General features: G+C 44.2%; 1 protein-coding gene across 1 annotated transcript; it reads right to left on the minus strand.

Annotated features, from left to right (window-relative positions):
• Nucleotides 1-613: 613 nt before the first annotated feature.
• On the minus strand, nt 614-18,344 carry pxylp1 (2-phosphoxylose phosphatase 1). The gene is made up of 6 exons (XM_076100645.1): nt 18,246-18,344; nt 16,837-16,983; nt 10,602-10,790; nt 8,873-8,999; nt 2,638-2,777; nt 614-2,465 (listed from the first exon to the last, which is right to left on the minus strand). Exons 2-6 carry the CDS (start codon nt 16,916-16,918, stop codon nt 1,441-1,443), a joined length of 1,563 nt encoding a protein of 520 aa, XP_075956760.1. The 5' UTR covers nt 16,919-16,983; nt 18,246-18,344; the 3' UTR covers nt 614-1,440.
• Between the last annotated feature and the right edge of the window lie 3,751 nt (nt 18,345-22,095).

Genomic DNA, 22,095 nt, shown 5'->3' on the forward strand with positions numbered 1-22,095 from the left:
AGATTTTCGCACATTACAATCAAGAAATCTCACAACTTCCTGAAAAAAAAAAAAATCCGACTCGCCTGAGTAACAATGTGGAAAGTCTTGACATCTGTAATGAAAGCACCAATCGTGTACCCATTTATTCACTAGAGAATAGCCGTCTACTGCCAGGACAAATATAACATCCATATACTGCAAATGTAATTTACCCGACTCACTGTTATTGCATTTCTCCAGTCAATACTCTCCTGATTCGGAGGATTCTGAGCTGAGGCACTTTTGAAAATGAGCCGTACAATTGATATCTTGTCAGCGTTGTATTATGATCCTAATGATGATGACACATGACTTGTCTGGTGGGGGGGGGGGGGGGGGGGGGAGCAGGCACTCAGGGTTTCTACATGTATAGAAATGGATCGACTGTGTGCCCCTGCAGTCCACTGTTGACAAAGTGGCTAAATGATGGGTTTGAATGAGGTATGTGGAGCTAAGACGCCATCTAGTGGTAGATTTATATAAGACGCCAACTGAAAACTGTTCAGTCATTTATACGTACACGTATATGCATATATATGGATTTTCAAGTCACATGCTTGATACCAAAATACCACCAGGAAACCATTTCTCAGCCACTGATATAAAAATGTCAGCTCAGAATAAACCTTTATTAAAACTACAAGCAAAAACAAAAAGTGGATTGGATCAGTTATACCACAAACTGTGATGAATACAGATGTTCTGTAGTTTTAAATCACCGCATGAAAAGAAAACACTTTCAAAGTCAATTTTACTAAAGCAAAGTAAAACAAACAAAAAAGACCCAAATTGATGTGTCAAAGTTGAAATAAGCCTTTTTAAAACAGACGGCCTACTGCAACGAATGAAGATTAAAAACATTAAGAAATGCAAAGTGACAATTGAGTCATATTGAGTGATGTGGCCAAAACGAGCCCAAAGTGTAATTTTCATCGAAAAAGATTTATAAAAACACAAAATATTTCCCAGGAATGATAAATCCAGCATAGAATTTCCAGCTTCAATGTTCCCGTTTCCTGCAAGCATTTTAGGAATACTGGAACTTTACGATTCCACGGTGCTGTGGAATGTAATATGGAATAAAGTGGCTCAGTGCCAGACAACTTCCCTTGATTTACTCGTCTCTTTCTGTATACGCTTCAGAAAACACAAAGTATTACAAAAAACACACTTGTAGAAAGGTTAGAAAGTGATCTTATGAAGACATCATGTACAGTACTGTGTGTGTGTGTGTGTGTGTGTGTGTGTGTTTGTTTGCCACTCACTTTGTGCTCAGGAATGTAAAGGACTACATTTAAAAAGATTGTAGGACACTATGAGCGGCATTAAAAGTGCACCATCTTCCCAAAAACAACAACCGAGAGAAGTAGAACCATCTGCCGACTCGGCATCCTTACTCAGTCACTCCGAGTCCATCTGTCAACCGGGGCGCCTGGAGCAGGCCTCCTGGTAGGACGTGGCGTTGACAACGCCGAACATGTCCCTCCTGACAAAAGACAGGAAGTTCTTCAGAGGGCAGAGCGGCTGTCTGGCGTGGCGGTCGTGGGAGCGACAGAAGCTGGTGTGGAATGTCACGTCCTCGCCGTTGTACAGCACCCTGACGAACAGCTCCCCGTCTTTGGCCTTCGACTTCTCGCCTCTGCCAGCTCTCTTCTTCGCTGGCCCCTGCGTGGCCGGGGGACTCTTCCACAGTTCAAAGACCACTCTCGCCGCGAAACGCGGGAAGCGCGCCTCCTCCAGTCCCAGGGCGCTCAGCAACGGGGCCATGGTGACGTCGTGGGCCGAGGAGAGGGTGAAGACCTCCTCGCCCCCTGCGCGGGGCTGCCGGCCAGCCTCGTTGTCCCTTGCGACGCGCTCCATCTTGGCGGCGGTCCGGTTGAGGTACGGGTACATGGCCAGGACTGCGTATTTGTGGTACAGCCCCGCTCTTCTCCGATCCGCCTCGTCGTCCAGCTGCTGTCGGCGGATCACGGCAAACTGTGCCATCGTCAGACACCCGCCGGCACCGGCGCCCGCGGGGACGCACGGGAAAGAAATGCCGTGGCACAGGTGGCACAGCAGGGAGTCTATGGGGTTCGCCGCCCGGAGCTGGCGGGTGAGCAGACCCAAAGTCCGTGCCATGTCGGCGTAGGTCCTCTCGAGCTCCGTGTCGCTCACCCGGAGCCGGTACTGCCGCCTCTGCTCCTCCTCCAGGTGCCGGTTCCTGGCGGGGCAGTCGCAGGCCGAGCCGCAGAACAGCGTGCTCCACTGGTGCCGCGCCGTCACTCTCGTCCAGTCGAAGTCCGGGAGGAAGCCGTAGAGGAAGGCCAGGCCGCTCTGGAGGGTGCGGCTCTTGCCCGTGGTCTCGATCCACACCTGGCGGGGCGACCAGTCGGAGGGGAGGAGGTTGTGGCGCTTGTAGGCCTGGTGGAGGAGCTGCCCGTTGCGCAGGTGCTGCACCACACCTGGAAAAGAATGGCAGCAATGGATTGTTTGACACTTGTACATGATGAATGCTCGTTAGCTAAAATCATTTGTAGAACTCGTCAACAGTACACTGGTTGGCAAGAAATCTGCAAACTCTAAAGCAACATTTGTGCACGAACGTTTGACGGTGAAAAGTAAAAAGCTGCCTACCCGTCTGCGTGAGCTCTCCCGTCTCACAGGCACTGTGGTTGGGCAGACGCGGGACGGAGCCCAGCGTCGACTCCCAGTGGCCGCGGCCCCCCTGGCCCATGTGGCGGATGAAGGCGTTCAGCAGCGGGTGGGAGGGCTTCCTGAGGGTGGCGAGGGAGGACAAACGGTAAAGAGACGGACCTGATCCTGATGCAGTATATTCAGGTACAAAATGTCTGTACTCGTGGCTAAAAGGCTGCTCAATTCTGCTGTGGTCGTTGGTTGTCATAAGACACGGTTTATAGCCGTGGTATAAGCAGAATGACCCACTTGAACCCATACGGTTATGCAAAATAATGCAACACGGGTTTAACTTTTTTCGCTCATTTTTCATCCTCTGTTTAAGAATTATTAATCTTTAGAGAAATAGTAAAAATGTAAATTAATAACTGGCAGAGAGACACTATTGCTTCGCGGTTGTTTCAGAACAATGGACCACGGTCCTGTTTTGCATGTAGTGTGTGTGTGTAGGTGTGTGTGTGTGTGTGTAGGTGCGTCGCTGTCCAAAGTACTGAAACAAAACTACAGACACGGTTTATTAGCCTGCTCACTTTTCCTGGTTGTAAAAAGACAGAGAGGCGAGCGGCAAACAAACAAAAAAAAATAGATGTCGGTGCCTCCCTCTGCTGCTTTTAGAGAATCACTCTGGATTTCGAAGTACATTTAGTGCTCGGATAGCGCTGTGTTCTTATGCGAGTGTTCTGATTAATAAATACAGTCTTTGATTTTGAAACAGTAGCCTTATGTTGTTATTGTATCAAGATGCTGCTCCGATGGTCCCACTAATTAGAATAGTGCAACTTAGTCAACATGCTGATTTATTGACATACACTAAGGAGAATGATTGAAAGACATTTTTATCAAGAGTATTATTTACGGTATTATTTACTATAATAAAATAGGTTACACATGATTTATTGGGAGAAACGGATCAATTATATGTAAAAATCAGACATTCAGCGCCCCCCATAGAGCCAAGATGGGATGATCCTTTGTTTCATAACCACACTGTTCCCCCACTGAGACGGTTGGACTGTGAGATCGGCGGTGGATTATTCGGGGTCACTACAGCAGAAGTTACAGTCACACGGCTCAGCAGCTTCCTGTTCAAACCACAGCGTTTACCGTTGGCCTCTGGCTGACAGAGCAGCCGTCTCCTCGTCCCTGTGGATTTACAGCGTCTTGGAAACACAATAGTTTGAAAGGAACATGCCGGACGGAAAATAATCTTGGTTTAAAATGCTGTCATGATCGAGAAAACAACTTTACAGCAACAAATGTGATTTTGCTTAAACAGAGCCTTCACATTCAAGTCACCTTCAGTTCTTTCCTCGTGTTAAGAAACATTTTGACACGTCACAGTGGGAACAGTTTATGTGGGGAATGAAATCAACATGCAACTTGTTGCTTTTGTCTTTGACATGACAGAATACTGTATTTTCTCAGCAGTACAATAAGATACAACTTCATTGATACATTTTTTTTTCTGCACTGTATATTCTATTCTTCCCAATTTAATATAACTGAATATCTTTAAGTTTTGATTCATCAAATTGCTTGTTTTCTCACTCAGTTTAACAATCAAGAGAACCTCCTCTCATCCTCCACCAGGTGTCTCTCTAACACCACACTGCTGGACTACAGCACACTTCAATATGTGTGGGAGGGAATATGGAGAGATGGAGATGTAAAGAGATGAAAGAGTGAGTTGCCTTGGGACAAACACTCACATAAATACATATATACGCGAGCACACACACACACACACACACACAGGGATGAGGGCAGCGAGAGGAGCAGTCAGTGATCTGATAGATTAGAGATGATTGAAGATTACAGTTTAATATTAAAAAAAAGAAATCGGTGGCTCAGCTCGCTCGGATTAAAGAAGCGTGCACACACACACACACACACAGTTTCCATAGTGATCGTGGACTGGTTCGGGAACACGGGGTTAAAAAGAGCGTCGGTCATTACCCTTAAATCCCACTTGTGATTGTTGTAACTGACTGAACACAGTAAACATCATCTGCGTCACAATAAAGAAGCGTCAAAGCTCTGGTGTCAGATCCCTACTGAACAACACCAGCCCACATGCTTCTGTTTTCTGGGGGCATTGTTTCCGTTTGTTGTCACGTGCCGTCGGCAGCCTTTGTCCCCGAATCGCCTCCCTCTGCACTTTGATATTCACTTACTCCGTAATGTGCACCACACCAGTGAGATACGGAGCCCACCGGCGCTGCGTTCTGCTCCATCATCAGCAGATCAGAGCGCTGAGGGGAGTTTGGGCCAATCCAGATTTAATTGGCTACAGCGGGAGACCGGACGTCAGCGGACGGCCACACTGGTGACGGACAAAGAGCCAGCCAGCCCGTCTATTAGGATGATTGTTGCTAACCGAAGATTAAGGAGCCCAATTATATTAAACGGGGATTATTATCACTGGATACGACCGGGGGGAGATTAGTGCGGAGGGAGGAAGAGATGAGGGGAAAAATATAGTGTAAATGAGTGGGGAGGAACAAACAGAGAGGAAATGAGATGATGTGGTCTAAAGTCTGGGGGAGAAGGAAAAAAAAAAAAAACCTTGACTGAGAATGTACTGGTGGGAGAGAGAGAGACACACACAGAGAGAGCGAGAGACATGTTCCCTGCTAAAGAGAGCTCAGTTAACCGCAGACGGAGACAGTGGGTCGGCAAGCTGGTGCCAACACTCTCTCACACACACACACACACACACACACACACACACACACACACACACACACACACACACACACACACACACACACACACACACACACACACACACACACACACACACACACACACACACACACACACACACACACACACACACACACACACACACACACACACACACACACACACACACACACACACACACACACACACAGGTCTAAATAAAATCAGAGCCAACCTACATTATTACGAGAACACGCTGAAATATTTAATACACTTACTATTCAGTCTCCCTGCAAAACAAACAGATTCAAACTAATAATCCAAACACACAGTTTGCAGCTGAGCTCACTCAGCCTCAGACTGGACTGATCTAAGGCTTCATTCTCCTTAGAACTAAAACCGGGTTTCAAAGAGGAGTCTCCAGCTCACGGCTGCACTGGAGCACGACGGTGCTTCGAGCTAAATGCTAACCTCAGCATGCCTCACAGGAAGGTTGTTTCCATCCACTAGCTTTTATGTGCATTTTTTTATTTGCACGTAAAAAATACATTAAAAAAACCTGAGTGGAAGCGCCGAAAGAGAGTGCAGGAACCTCAAGATATTGCAGAAAACGTTACGCTTAGCTGAGGTGGGAAAAGTTAATGGACAAAAATACAAACTATCCGACTAGTCTAAAAGTAAGAAAACTGCAACACAAGAGTTGTGTTGCATCCAGGCTGTAACCTCCGGTTCTACCGAGTGAAGTCGATGTGGAAGTGTCTTAAACCTGCATTCTCTCTAGTGTCCACCAGGGGGCGACTCCTCTGGTTGTATAGAAGTCTATGAGAAAATGACTCTACTTCTCTCTTGATTTATTCCCTCAGTAAACATTGTAAACATGAGTTTATGGTCTCAATCTCTAGTTTCAAGTCTTCTTCAATACAGCATGATGTTCATTTAGTAGATTATGGTCCATTTAGAGTCAAACAGACCATAAAGTTATGATTTAGGGCGGGGCTACACGGTGATTGACAGGTCGTCTCTACGTCACTCCTCCACATTCCAAATATGGTCACTTCTGTTCATTAAGCGGCGGCTCTCCAGAGCAACAGCTGAGATAGGATGTCAATATGTAATATAAATCACTGCTTTGCTCGTACATCTAGTCAAGAGTCCGTTCAATTTCTGTTCATTTCTGTACGGCCACCGACCTCCATCATAAGAGGCTTGTGTGCTGGATGACCTACTTTCAGCTGGAGTTCAAAGATCAAAGGGTATCTGACGATATCCAACAGTGAGATGTACGCAGCAGATCATCTGCGTCCTACTGTACCGGCCTGAAATGTCACCGTGCCAGCTCTAAAGATTACAGCTCCGTCCAGATGTGCAAAGCCGATGTGGCTGCGGGGAAAAGCTTTGTGCTAAATGAAGTCATTGGCTAAATCTGAACTCAGGTACACAGCCCCCCCCCCCCCCAAGAGGATTGGAATTGACCATATGGTCTAAATAAATCATCTGAGAGGATGTGTGTGCACGCATCAAAACCCATCTGACTGAACTACAAATATTCCGGATTCAAAAATAGCAGTTTGTTATCATAGCAGGCGTGTATCCACACGAGGAGCTTTGCATACATTTCAGGTAATGACTGTGTGGGTGTGAAAAGTGCTGATTTCAGACTTCTTCTGAAGCTTAGAGTGTACAGAGAGCACACGCTGGCTTTTAATAACATCCCATCAGGAGCTCTCATCCGGCCCTCTTGAAAAGAGCAGCGGAGCCAGACTGCCAACAGTAAAGGAGAGAAAGGGAGGAACGATGAGACAGAAGAGAGAATGACAGCATAATGAATTATAGAAGATAGCAATTTAAAATTTGAGCTCGTGTGTATTTTCCATCTCGTTCTGCCACACCACACCAGAGCAGAGCTCGGCGAGCGCGTTGCTCAAATCAGGCGAGATAAAGCCGTCAACAATGTTCTTGTGACCGTGTTTGCATTAACGCGCGCGTATCCATCTGCACCGCGGCAGAACAGACGTACTAAACCGAAGCCCACCCGCCATCGCTGACACATGCGATAACACTGGGAGGTTGACTTGTTGATCTGAATGCCGACACAGATCCTGATATTTACAATGTAAAACAAATCAATTATCATTTCCTGTAAATGTGGAGATCGTTCTCGAGCTACCTTCTATTTAACACACCGAGCTCGCTTTCTGACAGTTTGCTGTTGGAGGACATGAGAAGCTCTTGTGGTAGTAATTGGTGTCTCGCTCTCTCCCACTTGTTCGGCTTCACAAAGAGGAAGCCGTCTTAAATCCCGGTGGTACTCTGTGCCCTTAACTCTGACCCGGATTAACTGAAACCGTGGGAATAAACCCTTTTAACGTCAGACTCTAGAAACAAATGACAAGAGGAAGAATGCTCCTCATTAAGCTTCAGATTCTCTCACTTCATTTATTTACTTAATTTTAGCTTTAACTAAATAAATGACAAAATTAAAAGCATAAATTGGGCAGAACACCATGAACACCTTGATATATAAGGCAATTAAATGTAAAAATACCACAAGTTGGTGTTTCATTATGTTGTTTGTTTGCCGTTTGTTGTACTTTTGCAGCAAATGTTTTTATTAGATTTTCATGGATGTCGTTTATCATCTCGCACCCTACAGACCCCGTGGACGACACATTCAAATTAGCTTCAAGGCTAACCGTGGGCCTGTTTAAATAAACTAAGAAATTAAATAAAATGATGGCATCGACATGGTATCACACAGCAATTGAACACTACAACCTTCACAATAGTGTATTTTTTTTGCAGGGTGATTTAAGTTGGATTGCATTATACTTAACAGGAATTGATGAACTTGCAGTGTTGCAAACATAGATCTTTAAGAAGTGGACGTAGTCATCGTGACGTCACCCATTGCTTTGTGGTCGTGCGCCATCTTGGCTTTTTTGCAACCGATGAATGGAAATGACCATATTTGGAATGCGGGGGAGTGACGTAGAGACGCTGCGTCTCTGGTAACGCCAACGACCTGTCAATCACAGTAAGCCCCGCCCTAAAGCATCCCCTGCTTTATGGTCTGTTTGACTCTAAATGGACCATAATGTACTAAATGAACATCATGCTGGATTGAAGAAGACTTGAAACTAGAGATTGAGACCATAAACTCATGTTTACAATGTTTACTGAGGTAATAAATCAAGAGAGAAGTAGAGTCATTTTCTCATAGACTTCTATACAACCAGAGGAGTCGCCCCCTGGTGGACATTAGAGAGAATGCAGGTTTAAGACACTTCAGCATCGACTCCACTCGTCAGAACCGGAGGTTGCCGCCTGCTTGCAGTGCATATCTTGTATATGTTTTGTCTCTGTTGCACACGTTGTCTGTAACACTGAACGTTTCTCAACTCCTTTTTTCATTTGTTTTTAGAATAATGTCATTGTACCAACACCTCTCTAAGATTTAGAGGCGTTATGTTTGTAGGGAACGTGCGTGTACCTGTTGGTGGACAGGGTGCAGTCGATGGCGGGGCGTTTGGTCTTGGGGATGTAGTAGAGGGGGTAGCGGTCACCGTGGCGAATCATCACCTGGACAGACAGCAGCTTGTAGTCAGCAGGACTGTGACCTGTCAGAGGAGACTCTCATCAGCTTTCTTCATTGTTTTCAATGCAACAAGTAGTGTAAATAACAACATAAATAGTTTTTCTACGACTTATAAAATGCTGTTTCACTTTTCTTATGAATCAATAAATAGTAAGACGTGTGTGAGAAAGACAAGAAATGATGCAACTGCAACCTTAAGAGATGTTACAGATAAATACCTTACAGAGAAAGGTCAAAATCACTGATTCGTGCATATAAAGCTGAGTGATTAAAGTTGCTTAATCAATAATTTGATATCACAAATGGCTCAAATGACTTGAGTGTAATGTGAAAGGTATCGCTCATGATGACGAACTTAACAGATAGTCTGTACTTTCAGTTCTACAGAGCTTCTTGAATGTATTTCAGCTTATTGTTTGGGTTTTATGATTCGTAACTTCACTGTTTTGGTTGTTATCACTCTCGTCAGTGTCGTTTTGAGACTCAGCAGGCAGATATTTTCCGTGCTGAAGCTCTGATAAACCCATCGTACACCACCTGCCGAGCCCCAAACTGCAGACAGACGGACAAAGTTAGCGACTACCCAGTAACATGGCAGCGCATTCAGCAGCTTAAGAGCCAAATACATTTCTCAGGAGATGGTGGAGACCAAAGCAGAGGTAAAAAGGCGAGTGAATATTGGACTTAGACTTCAGCAGCACCCCTCAAAATGAATGCTAATGTTTGCCAACAGGTTAGCTGTAAACACCTGTTAGATCGTAGCATATCAGAGTTGTCGACAGCTTGTTTCCGCGACCCCAAAATATGACCACGGCCTAATTCTACGAGTAACTATAAATCTAGTAACTTGGGAGCTCCACCAAAGAGCAAATGTTGATTTAACAAATCAAACAAATCCACAGCAGCAGCACGATAAACAAATGAGTTTGCTGAGTTCAAAAGAATGGACTGTGGACTGAGAGAGTGTTTAACAGTAATTTAAGAAGATAAGAGGAACCAGGACACTTTGAAAATGATCGTGCCGCGGAGAAAATAACACCACCTGAACAAGAAACGTTATTCCCGATTGATTTTCAATAACTTCTAATCTAAATCTAAAAGATGGATTTGACTTCTTCGGACACAGAAACTGCCATCCGGAGACAGAGAGAGCCAGATTCAATTAGCGTCGGCCGGTACAACTTGTCTTAGGTGGTGACGGATGTTTGTATGATCGCCCCGAGGCGGTGCTGACTTTTCAATTCGTGGGGGAAAAAAAACAGTAACTGTGCTGATGTGCTGAAGACAGGAAGCACTGCAGCATTATGGATGACGCAATCTAGTGGAAATGACTTTCGCACAATTAACACAACCCTCGAGTCCTGACACACTAAATCTGACATTATGACTATATTAAGTATTTATGAGCTGTCCGTCATTCTGGGTGATTCTAGCAGGGGGGGAAATTGATCGAACTTTTTTGTCTCTGAAACAGTGATGCTGTGACGCCAAATTGGAAAGAATGAACTAAGTTTATTGCCTATGATCAGTTACGATTTAGGTCTTCCAGAAACACAAACCATACATGACAGTCATCCACAGACTTGGATTAAAAAGACTGTATTTGTCAGTGTTGAGGTCTCACCCTCCCAGGCCTGTTCGGTGCGGTTGGGAGTGTTGCAGTAGCTGTAAGCCTCGGATATGGGGTTGGGCTCCTCGGTGTGAGGCATCGGGAACACTCTCTTTCGGCTCTTCCCCAGAGCCATCCCAACACCTCCATCTGCCACCTGGAGGGGCCGCTCCTCCAGTATGGGAGCGATGGGGATCAGGTTCACTGCAGGGAAAAGAGAATACAAAGAAAGTGGGAAAAAAAAGGGGATGAAGAGTGGAGGTCAAATAAAAGAGGACAGAGAAAAACAAGACTCGCGCCAGCCTCAGCAGCTGCATCATTCCAATACCATGACATCATGCAAAGATCAATGCATTTGTGTCCAAACCACAGTGCTGAGGACCAATCAGAGTCCTGTGAGGAGCTACAGGCGGGGCTTAGGTGTGTGACACTCGACACGGAGAAGCAACGGTTTGTTCTAAACAACAATAGCGGCTCCTGTAGAGGTTAGCGTAGATGCTGCAGTAGCATCAGTTGTATCAGAACTGGAGAGTATTTCTTCACTGACAGAAGAGCAAAGAACACTGAAGTCTTTTCCTGTTGGAAAAGACGTTTTTCACTCTTCTCCCAACTGGCTTCGGTAAGAGTCTGATTGACAGATTGACACTAGATAAACAGTCAGGTGATCACCATTAGGGTACATCGTCTGGGGACAATGAATGCCTGAACAAAACGTCAATCCATCCCATAGATGTTGAGATACTTGAGTGAACACTTTGAACTGATGATGGCACCAGATGAAAAGGCAAGGAATCACCAAAGGCATCTGGATTGCAATCCAACTTAATGATGGCACTAAAGGAAAAGTCAGAGATTCAATTATTTGGGAACCATGAAGGTTTGAACAAAGTTTCATGGCAATTCATCCCATAGATTTTTTGAGATTTTTCAGTTTGAAACAAAGCGGTGAACCGACTGACGGACCAACATCTCCATCATTGAGCCATGTTGTTAACTGACAATGTAAAAGATCTAAAACCTGCTAAATGTAGAGATTCAAGAGGGATTTACAGGCAACAACTTAACGGGACCAAGAAAAGTAAAAAGGCCGACTGACAACGCACTGAAAGAGTGCCTAAAATTAAGAAAACCAATGCAACTGTAGCTCATCTCCATGTCAACAGCTCTGTACCCCAAAACCCCTCACTGCTTCCAGTACGTTGCCTGGACACCAATGACCTGTGACCCCCGGCAGAAATGCTCCAATAAGAGCAGAGATGTTGTGGGAACTGGAAGGCCGATTCACAAAGATCCAACTCCCAAGAAAAAACGAGTTGAACCCGTACGGCTCTTTGGCAGGCGCCTGCATCCCATCATCCAGCACAAAGAGCTCATGGTTTATAGTCGCCATAACTACCCTCAGATTTAACTCATCTACACAAGTGTAGGTAAATAGTTACACTCTCTCTCTCTCGCTCGCATTCACACGGCCATAGTTTTACGTTTCCTCTTCTCTGCAGCTGAGCTGATAGTCATTTTGTGCAAATATCAACCCTCTCATGTTTGCTCTATAAACGAGCTCCTAATTTAAGTTTTTGAGATGGTGCCCAACGAAGTGTGACAAGAACCCAGTAGGTATGAGGCCGACTCAACAGTTATTACCACGTTTGGTCTGACAAAGCAAGCGACCTGAAGGCATCACCTTAGGCTCTGGGGAAGTAGTACAACTATTCTTCACAGTTTTCTGACATTTTAAAGTCAAAATAATGAATTGTAACTAATAATCCACAGATGATGTGTCACAATGACAAGTCAATTAATCAATTAGTCAATCAACAATACTTATTCAAGCAAACAGTCTAAACTTTTGGTTGTTCCAGCTTTTCTTTGTCTTCTATTTTAGCAAATTGAATATCTTTGGGTTGGAAACAATTTTAATCTGTCAACTTGTGCTTTGGGCAAAGATCACCGCTATGTTTTTACTATTTTATGATCTTCTGTATACAAAACGATTACCAAATAATCAAAGAAATTATCAACAGATTAATCAATGCTGAAAATAAGATTCTTTGGCAGCCCGAAAACTGTGATTGAGTCACATAATCAGCCAACATGGAGCACCAGGAACTATCATACCAAACCTCAACAACATGCATTGTTCTGCAAAATGGAACATATTGCTTGTGGAATTTTTGAAAGCAAAGCAGCCGTCTGACTATCTGCCCGGCACCATCTTTCTACAGGATGCAGACTTTTACAAATCTCACTCATCTCTCTTCAACAGCGAGACTTCATCGTATCGCCTCATCTGAACACAAGCTGCTGAAAAGGCTACGCAAAAACAAGTTGATAAATACTGGACAAAGGATCTTCATAAAACGCCTCAGAATAGTTCAAGGGATTGAGGAGGATAAACGTCTCAGTCGACGCCGGGCACAAAAGCCTTTTCTCAAGTCAGAACCAAGACTAAAGTTAAATAAGTGGTGAAATCCACGTGAGGATCTTCTCTACCTCTCGTTGGTGAGTGGCAACGTCTTCATCAAAACATTGTAGATCTTCTATAAAAAGCTTTTTCTGCATGAACTCACCGCTGACGAGGAAGAGGAGAAGGTGTGAGGCGACGGCGGAGACCATTTTAGACGACTGCTCGGCCCGGCCACGCAACACTGGAGCTCATTCATACCACAACCTGTCCCCCTCTTACACTCTGTGCCTCATACACTGACACCGCCCACTGCGAGCTACCCATCCACACACACACACACACACACACACACACACACACACACGCTAGCCAAATTTTTTGGAGGCCAGCTCAGCCACAGTCACCTACACAATGGGGCTTTTGTAACCCGCTGCCCAACACAACCAAGTGCATACACGGCAACGGCGCAGTGAGCTCACTGTAGCGCGCACACAACTTTAAATGTTTCCAACTTTCCATCCACCTACATTTAGATCTCACGAACACAAAAGGAGGCGGCCTGAGACGGCTTTACAACAAAGTTGACACTTATAAATGTTACATTTCTCTTGAATTTGAATGGTTTAACACTATGCGCACGCACGCACGCACGCACGCACGCACGCACGCATGCACACACACACACCAATCTCAGAGCCCATTGTTACACACACACACCTGCACAGCTTCATTTCTACCTGAAGTAAAAAGGCTGCTCACTGTCGCAAAAATGCGAACACACACACACCCGTGAACAGGTACTCTGAGAATGTGGTTTGGCCTGAAATTAAAGACTCCACTTACCTGACTGGGCCGGCAGCACTGTGGTTACCAAAACCTAGTGGAGCAGCTGGAACAAATATTGACACAGGCTCGGCATTCTGTGTGTGTGTGTGTGTGCGCGCGCGCGTGTGTGCGTGTGTGTGTGTGTGTGAGAGAGAATGGAAACCTCTGCAGTGGTCCATCATAAATCGACCTTTAAGGTCTCAAATGACAGATTGTTCACGTCGCTATTTCTGCCAAGATAAGAATCTCACTTTATATCTCTTTCTCACACGGAACTAATGAAAACTAGTTACGACTGGAGGAGGCAGAGCTATGCAGCCCGATAAACAATCTGCAGGGACACAAACCGTATCCGAGCACAGATTAACATTCGGCTCGGCACATTTAATTAAGCACGAGTGCTTGGCAATGGAGCGACAGCTAGGGATGAACTGATAAGACCCCTGGCTGCCCCCGTGCTGATCCGCACCCTTTAATGCGGAGTCTCTTCTGCTCACAGCGAGTGCGATCTGAAGTTTTATTTAAAGTGGCTCAGTGGTTAGCAGCATCACCTCATAGCAGAGTCTAAAGCCATGCTGGCGGCTCTGTGAAGCTGTACTTACTGCTCACATCAGCATACCAACATGCTAACATAATGCTAGCATGCTCATTTTGAGCTGTTACATTTACCATGTTTATGATTAAAGTACAGCCGAGGCTCGTGGTAGAGTCCTGAGCTTTGCAGGTATTTGGACAAATTAAAATGTTGACCTAACGATGGCGCTAAATCATCTTCAAAAAATGTGGGTGACTGGGCGTCCATGTCAAACCCCTCAGCTCCATTCCCCAGTCAGAAAACAGTTAAGTTACATTTTACTGGTAAAATACAGCAAACACTGTAACAAACCAACGTTGTTAGTCAGGCTTAAAAATAAGTCATTATTTTTGTGAAACTGTCTAACCTGCTTTAGACTGATCTAAGAGCAAAATGAACGCAGGCCTTTTGTGAACACATATCCAGATGTCAGCGCCACCGTCTCTTCTCTGAGAGCCCGGTCTCCTCTGGCAGCAGTGGGGCAATTAAACAGTGGCTGCAGACACTGGAGAACGTAAGAATGGGAGGAATGTGGAGGAAGGAATCTGCAAAGTGCTTGGAGCTCTGCCTATTTGACACTTAACAACGCTTGTTGGTGGACTACCGTTTTGGGAAAAAAAGCTACAAAAGCTGGTGCTGAGACATTTCCACCGCTATCAAACTGTCCGGACATTTATTTGGACTATTTACGGTCTTTAAGTGTAAACTTGTGTCTCTCGTCTCCCTCAAACAAGCATTGATTCTATTCCAGCTCATTTTCCCCTGTGGTTAAACCGCGCTCATCGCTCACAGGCAACCTACCTTTCTCTCTTTCCTTTTATATCCTCCCATGACGTCCCCCCTCCTCACTGTGAACCTACCAGCACTCCTGGAGCACTTAACTCCCATCAAGCTCTGCTTCGCCTCTCCCCTCGCTGCTGCTAACATCTCAAAATAGTTCCCCCCTTTTCTCTGCCTTACAGCAGTTGCCCTCGCTGTTGTCACTTCCCCTTCTGGGAGTCCCCAGTGTGTCAATCAGCGCGCCCATCGCGGCCCTTTGGGTGCCACGTTAGCAGTCATTCCTGGTTTTAATTTGAGGTAGCCTGGAGCCAGAGAGGGGCATTTACTCCTCCATCGATCGTCGGCCCGTCACTCAGTCTCTCACGGTAATGGTCGACAAGCGGGCCGAGACAGACGACGTTGCAGAGATACAAACTACGGACTGAAATGCAGGCAGAAGAGGATGATTTACAAAACAATATTGAACATGAAACGTGGAACAAAAGCAGAAGCTGACCATGTATTAAACATGAGGAGAAACTCCAACACGCTTTCTCGTGGGTAAAGGCTCAAATCCTTCTCTACAGCGCATGCGATGAATAAATGATGACAGCAGCTTTTCTCCAGCCGTACTACGGGTGAAAAAATAAACTTATTTTTAAAAATAAATGAAGAAAACAAAAACGGGAGGACGGAGTTTTACAAGAGGAGATTACAGGACGGGAGATGAGTTGGGTTTGATAGCGAGGCATTAATAATAACTGAAACAGCCTCCTCCTCCTCTCAGCCGGTCAAGCACACATTATTATATCTAGCGGAGCAGGAGGGAGGCTTGGGAGGCAACTGTGTATTTGGGGTCGCAAAGTGCAAACACCAGACAAGTATGAGTAAGAGCTTAGTTGCTCTTGCCATCTTTTTTTTTTTTTTGTTACACCTCTGATCTTGCGTGACATTTAAAGTAACAGAAGAGGCGAGATTCTGGCAAACATGCAGAAAAAAATACTGTCGCATTCCCCCATAATCCTGTGTGTGTGTGTGAGGGAGAGAGCGTGATTTATGAGTCTAATCTTACATGCTTGTCCAGGCACAAGCTTACCAGCACCACAAACACTTCCACCGCACTGAGGTTTTTTTTAGGAATCCAACACTAAGTAGCTTAATCCTACACATTTCCATTTGGACGTCACGCCCCACCTGCTTCATCACCCGCTGTTTTTCTAATCTCGCCTGAGAGGCTTGCAAATCACTTCCACTGCAGGAGAGGCCGTCTCTCCACTCGCTGGTTTCCTTGCATTGACTGCGGCTGGCGAGGACACACCGTCTAGACAATACCTACAGGAGAGGCTGAACAATGACCTTATGGGGGGGACAGACACGCAGCGGCTTTCCACAGCAGATCTGATCTCCCGAGGGTTTCAGAGCATCCAGAGTCCCGCTGCTGCTGGATATTTATAGGAAGCCTGTAGAGGATTGAGCTTTGTTTTGGTATGAATGGGCTCTCTTGAGCGGGAAGGCGATGAAAGGCTATGCATGCATGAACACAAACAAGCATTGCAGACAGAAGACCTGGGCAACTTTTCAAACTGAATATTTTGTTTCACATTAAAATCTGAGCACTGGGCCGGGGCTTCGGAGAGAGAGAATGAATATGTAAAGGAGTCTGAGCTGAGCACAAACAGAGCACTTACAGAACTGGAGGCTCAGGCTGATGATGGCCAGCGCCGCGCCGCCCACCACCACCAGGAGGAAGAAGCGGTTACGAGCCAGCATCTTATGGTGCGATTGGTCCTCGTCCCCGTCAGTCAGCCATCCAGATCACGGCCCATCCCTGCAGTCTGGACACAAAACACGAGTGAGCTTACACAGCAGTCCAAAGTCAAAATAAGCGTAAGCTACTGCACAGTAGAACCCTATGTTCTCTGGGTTCTCTGGGTTCTATGGGTCCTCAATGTAAAAGACTGGTAAGGGTTAGCTTCACAGTTCAAGTTGCACAAGAACGAAGGGAGATTTTATGCTTTTATGGTTAAAAAATCTATTCGGCGACTGAAGATATCAATGGAAAAGTTTGGAAAAATGAGTGCAATGACTGAGTTATGAGAGAGAAAGTAGTGCAATGACTGAGTTAATATATTCAAACCAAAATGATCAGCCATGATGAATGAAGACAATCATAGACTGTCATATGTGCAGCACTGTAACAGCCTGTACCGTTTTCCACCATTAAAAACAGTTGTTCGTTCCCATGTAAAGTCCGTGCACATTTGGAAGCCGTGCAGACATGGGGGATGGAAACAAACTAAAAGTGCAGTAAATGTAGCCTTACACAATAAACCCTATGATTAGGAGGTCTAAAAATACCCCAAGCCCGCAGTGTTCGAGCCTACGTCTAACCACGGTACAGTAAAACGATGCTCCACCGCCTCCACGCCAAACTCCAGTCAAAAAGCTGCTATTTTAATGCAGAGTTCCTTATCACGAACAGTATAAACCAGTAAAATATCACATATAGCTATAAGAGAGACACTTGATGATTCGGCATACACATAACCAAACAAAAAACACTTATTGAAATGAAATAACTTAAATACACACTTGCCACATCACAATTTACGCGCAAGGAGCACCGTGTGGTCACATGTTCTACTTAATTGCATGCTAGTTTCCATATCATTAGAATGCCTTCGAGTGGATTCGAGCCATAAAAGTCTTTAACTGGTACATTCAATGTGCCGACGACAGTTAGCTAGCTACTTAACGTGCGTTCATTAATCGTGTAGCTTAAGGAGAACACTGCACACAGAGAGCTCGTGTCGAGTGTTTCTGAGGACTTCTGCTGACTTCACTTATCTCCCCGACTTGTTGCGCGAGTTGGATGTGCGGGACTCGAGACGTGGAGCCGTGCTGATGATGCATGCGTGGAGCTTTTCGTATCTGCTCTTCACCGAGAGAGGAGCCAACCGAGTCAAGACATTTAAAACGAAGGACTTCAAACAACCGGACCGAGCGCTGCAGAAGACGGCCGCACAAAACACCAGATGCACGTGTGTCCGAACGTCATTGCACACAACAATAGGCTTTGTTCAAATGTTTCCCCTACCTGCCGGAACCGAGAGGCAGACGACCGGGTTCAAGCACTTGAATCCAGCGCTTCGGTTTCTCTCCGGCGCGACCGACTGCCGAACAGAGCGGCGGAGACCGGCGTCAAGTCTCGTATAGTTTAAACGCAGCAGCAGCAGCACTTCCTGTGGCAACCTTTCAAAGTAATTTAGCTGCTGCAACATGGGGGGAAACAAACAACGTTTTATACGGATTACATTCAAATATTCAAGGATTCAAGGATAATTTATTCTCATTATGCAACACACAGCGATGCACAATTAAATGCAGTTGTAGCCCTGTAGTGCATATTTTAAATTAGCATCATAAACAGCAGCAGCAAAAACAATTATCTGGAGATAAATGGATATATATATATATCCCCAGATAAATACAAGGAATTCCACTCTGCTTTTTACGCTTTTTACGTTGCTCTCAATGTACATACTCAGAAATAGACAAATAAACAATATATATATATACATTTATCCCCAGAGAATCGTCTTTGTTGCTGCTGTTTATATTCATTATTATGTAAATTTAAAACATACACTACAGGAATGTCGTACTGTTTCTGTTTTGTTTGGCATGTGTTACAAATGGCCTACAGCTGAATTTCATTGTGCATCCCTGTGTGTTGCATAATGGCACTACATGATCCTTGAATCCTTGAATCCTTCAATGTAATCCATATGTAATGCGCAAAACGTGGCAGTATGTTCATGTTGCAGCCGTAGGGTTACAGCTAATTTATTTTAAAAGGCTGTCACAGGAAGTACTCATATGGGATGCGGAGTAACATTTTCAGAGATGGCATTTAAAATTATACTAAATAGAGTATAGCACTACATCCCAACCACTGCATCACTGGCCAACGAAATCAACAGTCCTCTTACTTAGTAATGAGTATTGTGTACTTCACATATTTGTGAACTTTAAAAGGGGTGGGATCTTTGTTATGGTGTGCTGTGTCAACCAACACACTTATAGTTCCCCTTTCTTGTCCCTCCCTGAAGTCTATCCAAAACAAAAAAGTTATATCTAATAAACATGTCTGAGGCTTAACACATTTGTAGGTGATTCTCTGATGTAGGAATTAGAAATGCACTCTGTGAATTCTCGAGAACAAAGTGGCATTAGACATAAAGAAATCTGCTTTTATTTTGAAAACAAAATGTATTATTTTCTGGTACCACTTTAGCTTTCTCTTTCTAACTTGACGGTTGTGGCAGAAGCCGGTCTGGAAGGCTGTCTTGTGGTTTGAGAAGCAGCCAGCTCATCAACATCCCGACATCACTGCTCCATCTGCTGGACCAGCGGCAGCAATGCACGTGATGCCTTCACGGTCTCCATCAGAGGAACGAGCAGATGTGGTGTGTTCAAATGCAAGGGACAACAAAGGAGACCATGTTAACATGTTTGTGAATGGGGTATTTATATATATAGATATATATATGTAATACACACTTGTCACTTTAATAACATACTCTTCTTAACGTACTCTTTATGTGTTTGTTTGTTTGTCATATTTTATTTTACATTTTCATATTTCCTATTTTAAAATTGTGTCTTTTACAATTGCACTATGTTTATTGTCATGCACCAATCACGAGCTGAATTTCTCAGATATTAGGACAATGCTATATGTATATGTCGCCTACTTGTTGCTGCCAACCATGCATCTGGGTGTATCAGCTGCAGGCCTAATGTTTGAGAACACGTCACAACTACAACTATTTCACATTGTGAACACAGAGGGCGCCATATGACAACCTTACAGCAGCAAAAATCGACTGGCCTGAACCCTGTCTGTTGTTTAGCATGAAATATAATATCTTACGTATATATTCATGGTCTTGTAGAGTTTTTGAGGGAAAGACATTCACACACTTTAACCGCTGGCTGATTGTAATCACACCTTACTAGCACTGCAGCCAATAACACAACAGATCAGTCCCTTCACCTCAATTCATAGACGTGAAATAATTAACAATAGAAATAATTACTTTCAAAGATGATGGGATGTTTTTTTAAAAAGGAAGCAGCTTGCTGTTTGGAGGAGGAAGGATTCCATACAAGCAATAATAAGGTGCTGACTTTGCACAAAGTAAGGAAGAGGAAGGTATGAAGGAGGAAGTACAGAATCCTTCAGGCATGGCATTTACTTTACTAAATGAACTCCTGGGTTGTGTTTGTCCTAACGTGTAGTCCAGGTTTCAGATGTTTTCCTTCTTCCTTTACAGACTGAATGTCACTGAGTCACTTTCACCTTTTAACAAAATGTTTTAATCTCACATATTAGTTTTGTATTCACTGGAAAAGCAGATCCAACTCACTTCAGCTATTGATTTTAAAGTCTTCCTTCTGCTAATGAATTGTTGTGTTTCTGCACAACATTTCTAAAGAACATCCTCACCAGGTTTGCTACTGTGATATATTCAATATGTCCTGCTGATATCAGTGGGAAGCAATAGGACATTTACTCAAGTACTACACTTCTGGGTACTTTAGTATTCTAGTATTCTAATGTTTAAAATATCTACTTCTACTCTTCAACATTTCAGAGGGACATATTTATATAGTATAATAACATAATATAGTCTACTGGGCCCAAGACTAACAAAAATAGATGCAAAATGACCACAAAGAGATGCAAAAACAGCAAAAAGAGACACAAAACGTCTACAACGAGATGCAAAACGAACAAATAGAGTTTCAATCATCATATTGATACTTTGTTTCAGTCATTAAAAATCATCATTTTGAGCTTACAGAGTGTTTGATACTCAACATTTATTTTGGTTGAAATGTTGCTTCAAAGCTCCTATATTACACTTTTATGTGATTATAACATCTTACTTATTATTCTGATGGGTTAAGTTTGTGTTTGTAGAAAAATGTAATGCTGGCAAAAATGTGTGCATATAAGGAGCCATATATCTCTATATTTATCTAGATTTCATGGAAGTTTATTTTATGTAGTCTTGCAGTCTTTTGGTTTTTGCAAATGTGCATCTTTAAAGTCACGGTTCTGAAAATGAGACGACTAGTACAGAGTTAGGAGCCCGATCCTCTCCGGACTCCTGCTGACAGGCCCGTAGCGCTGCCGTCTGGTTGCTACTAATCAGTGTCACCCCGCCTGCATCACACCACAGTCTGCTCATGTGGTTAGCAGAGAGCCACTGGGTTTACACATTCAGCCTCACAGCCAGAACAAGACGAGGAGACGTGACTGGAAGACCGAGAGGAGCCAACAGAACAACGCAGCGGGTCACACTCACCTGCTGGAATCACACCTAAATGAAAGTCCATTCTTCATGCTAGCATTTGTCAACCATCGTCTGCTGATGCGTACACATCAGTCAATCCCTTACTGGATGTGTTGGTTTTCGCTTGTATTCCAGTTTAACACATGTTATTTATATTCGTTTAATGATTTCTGACATCACTAGCAGGGGAAATTAGGTATGCGAGAAAAAATGTAAGAAAAATACAAACACTCTTTTAAAATGAAACTCGTTTCTGAACTCAAAAAACTTAATTTTCTCATCTTCTCAAACTATGTTGAGAGTTAACTCAGAAAAGCAACTTAGTGTAGTAGTTGTGCAGTTCTATAGATTTACTGACAATCAGCCCCCGGTCTACAAAAAGCGAACTCTTTAGTACAATGTGTTGGCAGAACGTTATTGATGCACAGCAGCAGACAGAATGGATCCTGCAGACAAATTCATCTGCTTCTACTCTCTACTTTGTATTCTATCAGTGAGCACAACATCGACGTAATCTTGAACTTGTTGGCAAACAGTTGCTTATTGACACATCCAGCCGTTACACAGCAACGTTACCATTCA

The sequence above is a fragment of the Anarhichas minor genome, unplaced genomic scaffold (genome assembly GCF_050575085.1).
Source record: "Anarhichas minor isolate MPS153535 unplaced genomic scaffold, ASM5057508v1 ptg000026l, whole genome shotgun sequence".
NCBI classification, from domain to species: domain Eukaryota; kingdom Metazoa; phylum Chordata; class Actinopteri; order Perciformes; family Anarhichadidae; genus Anarhichas; species Anarhichas minor.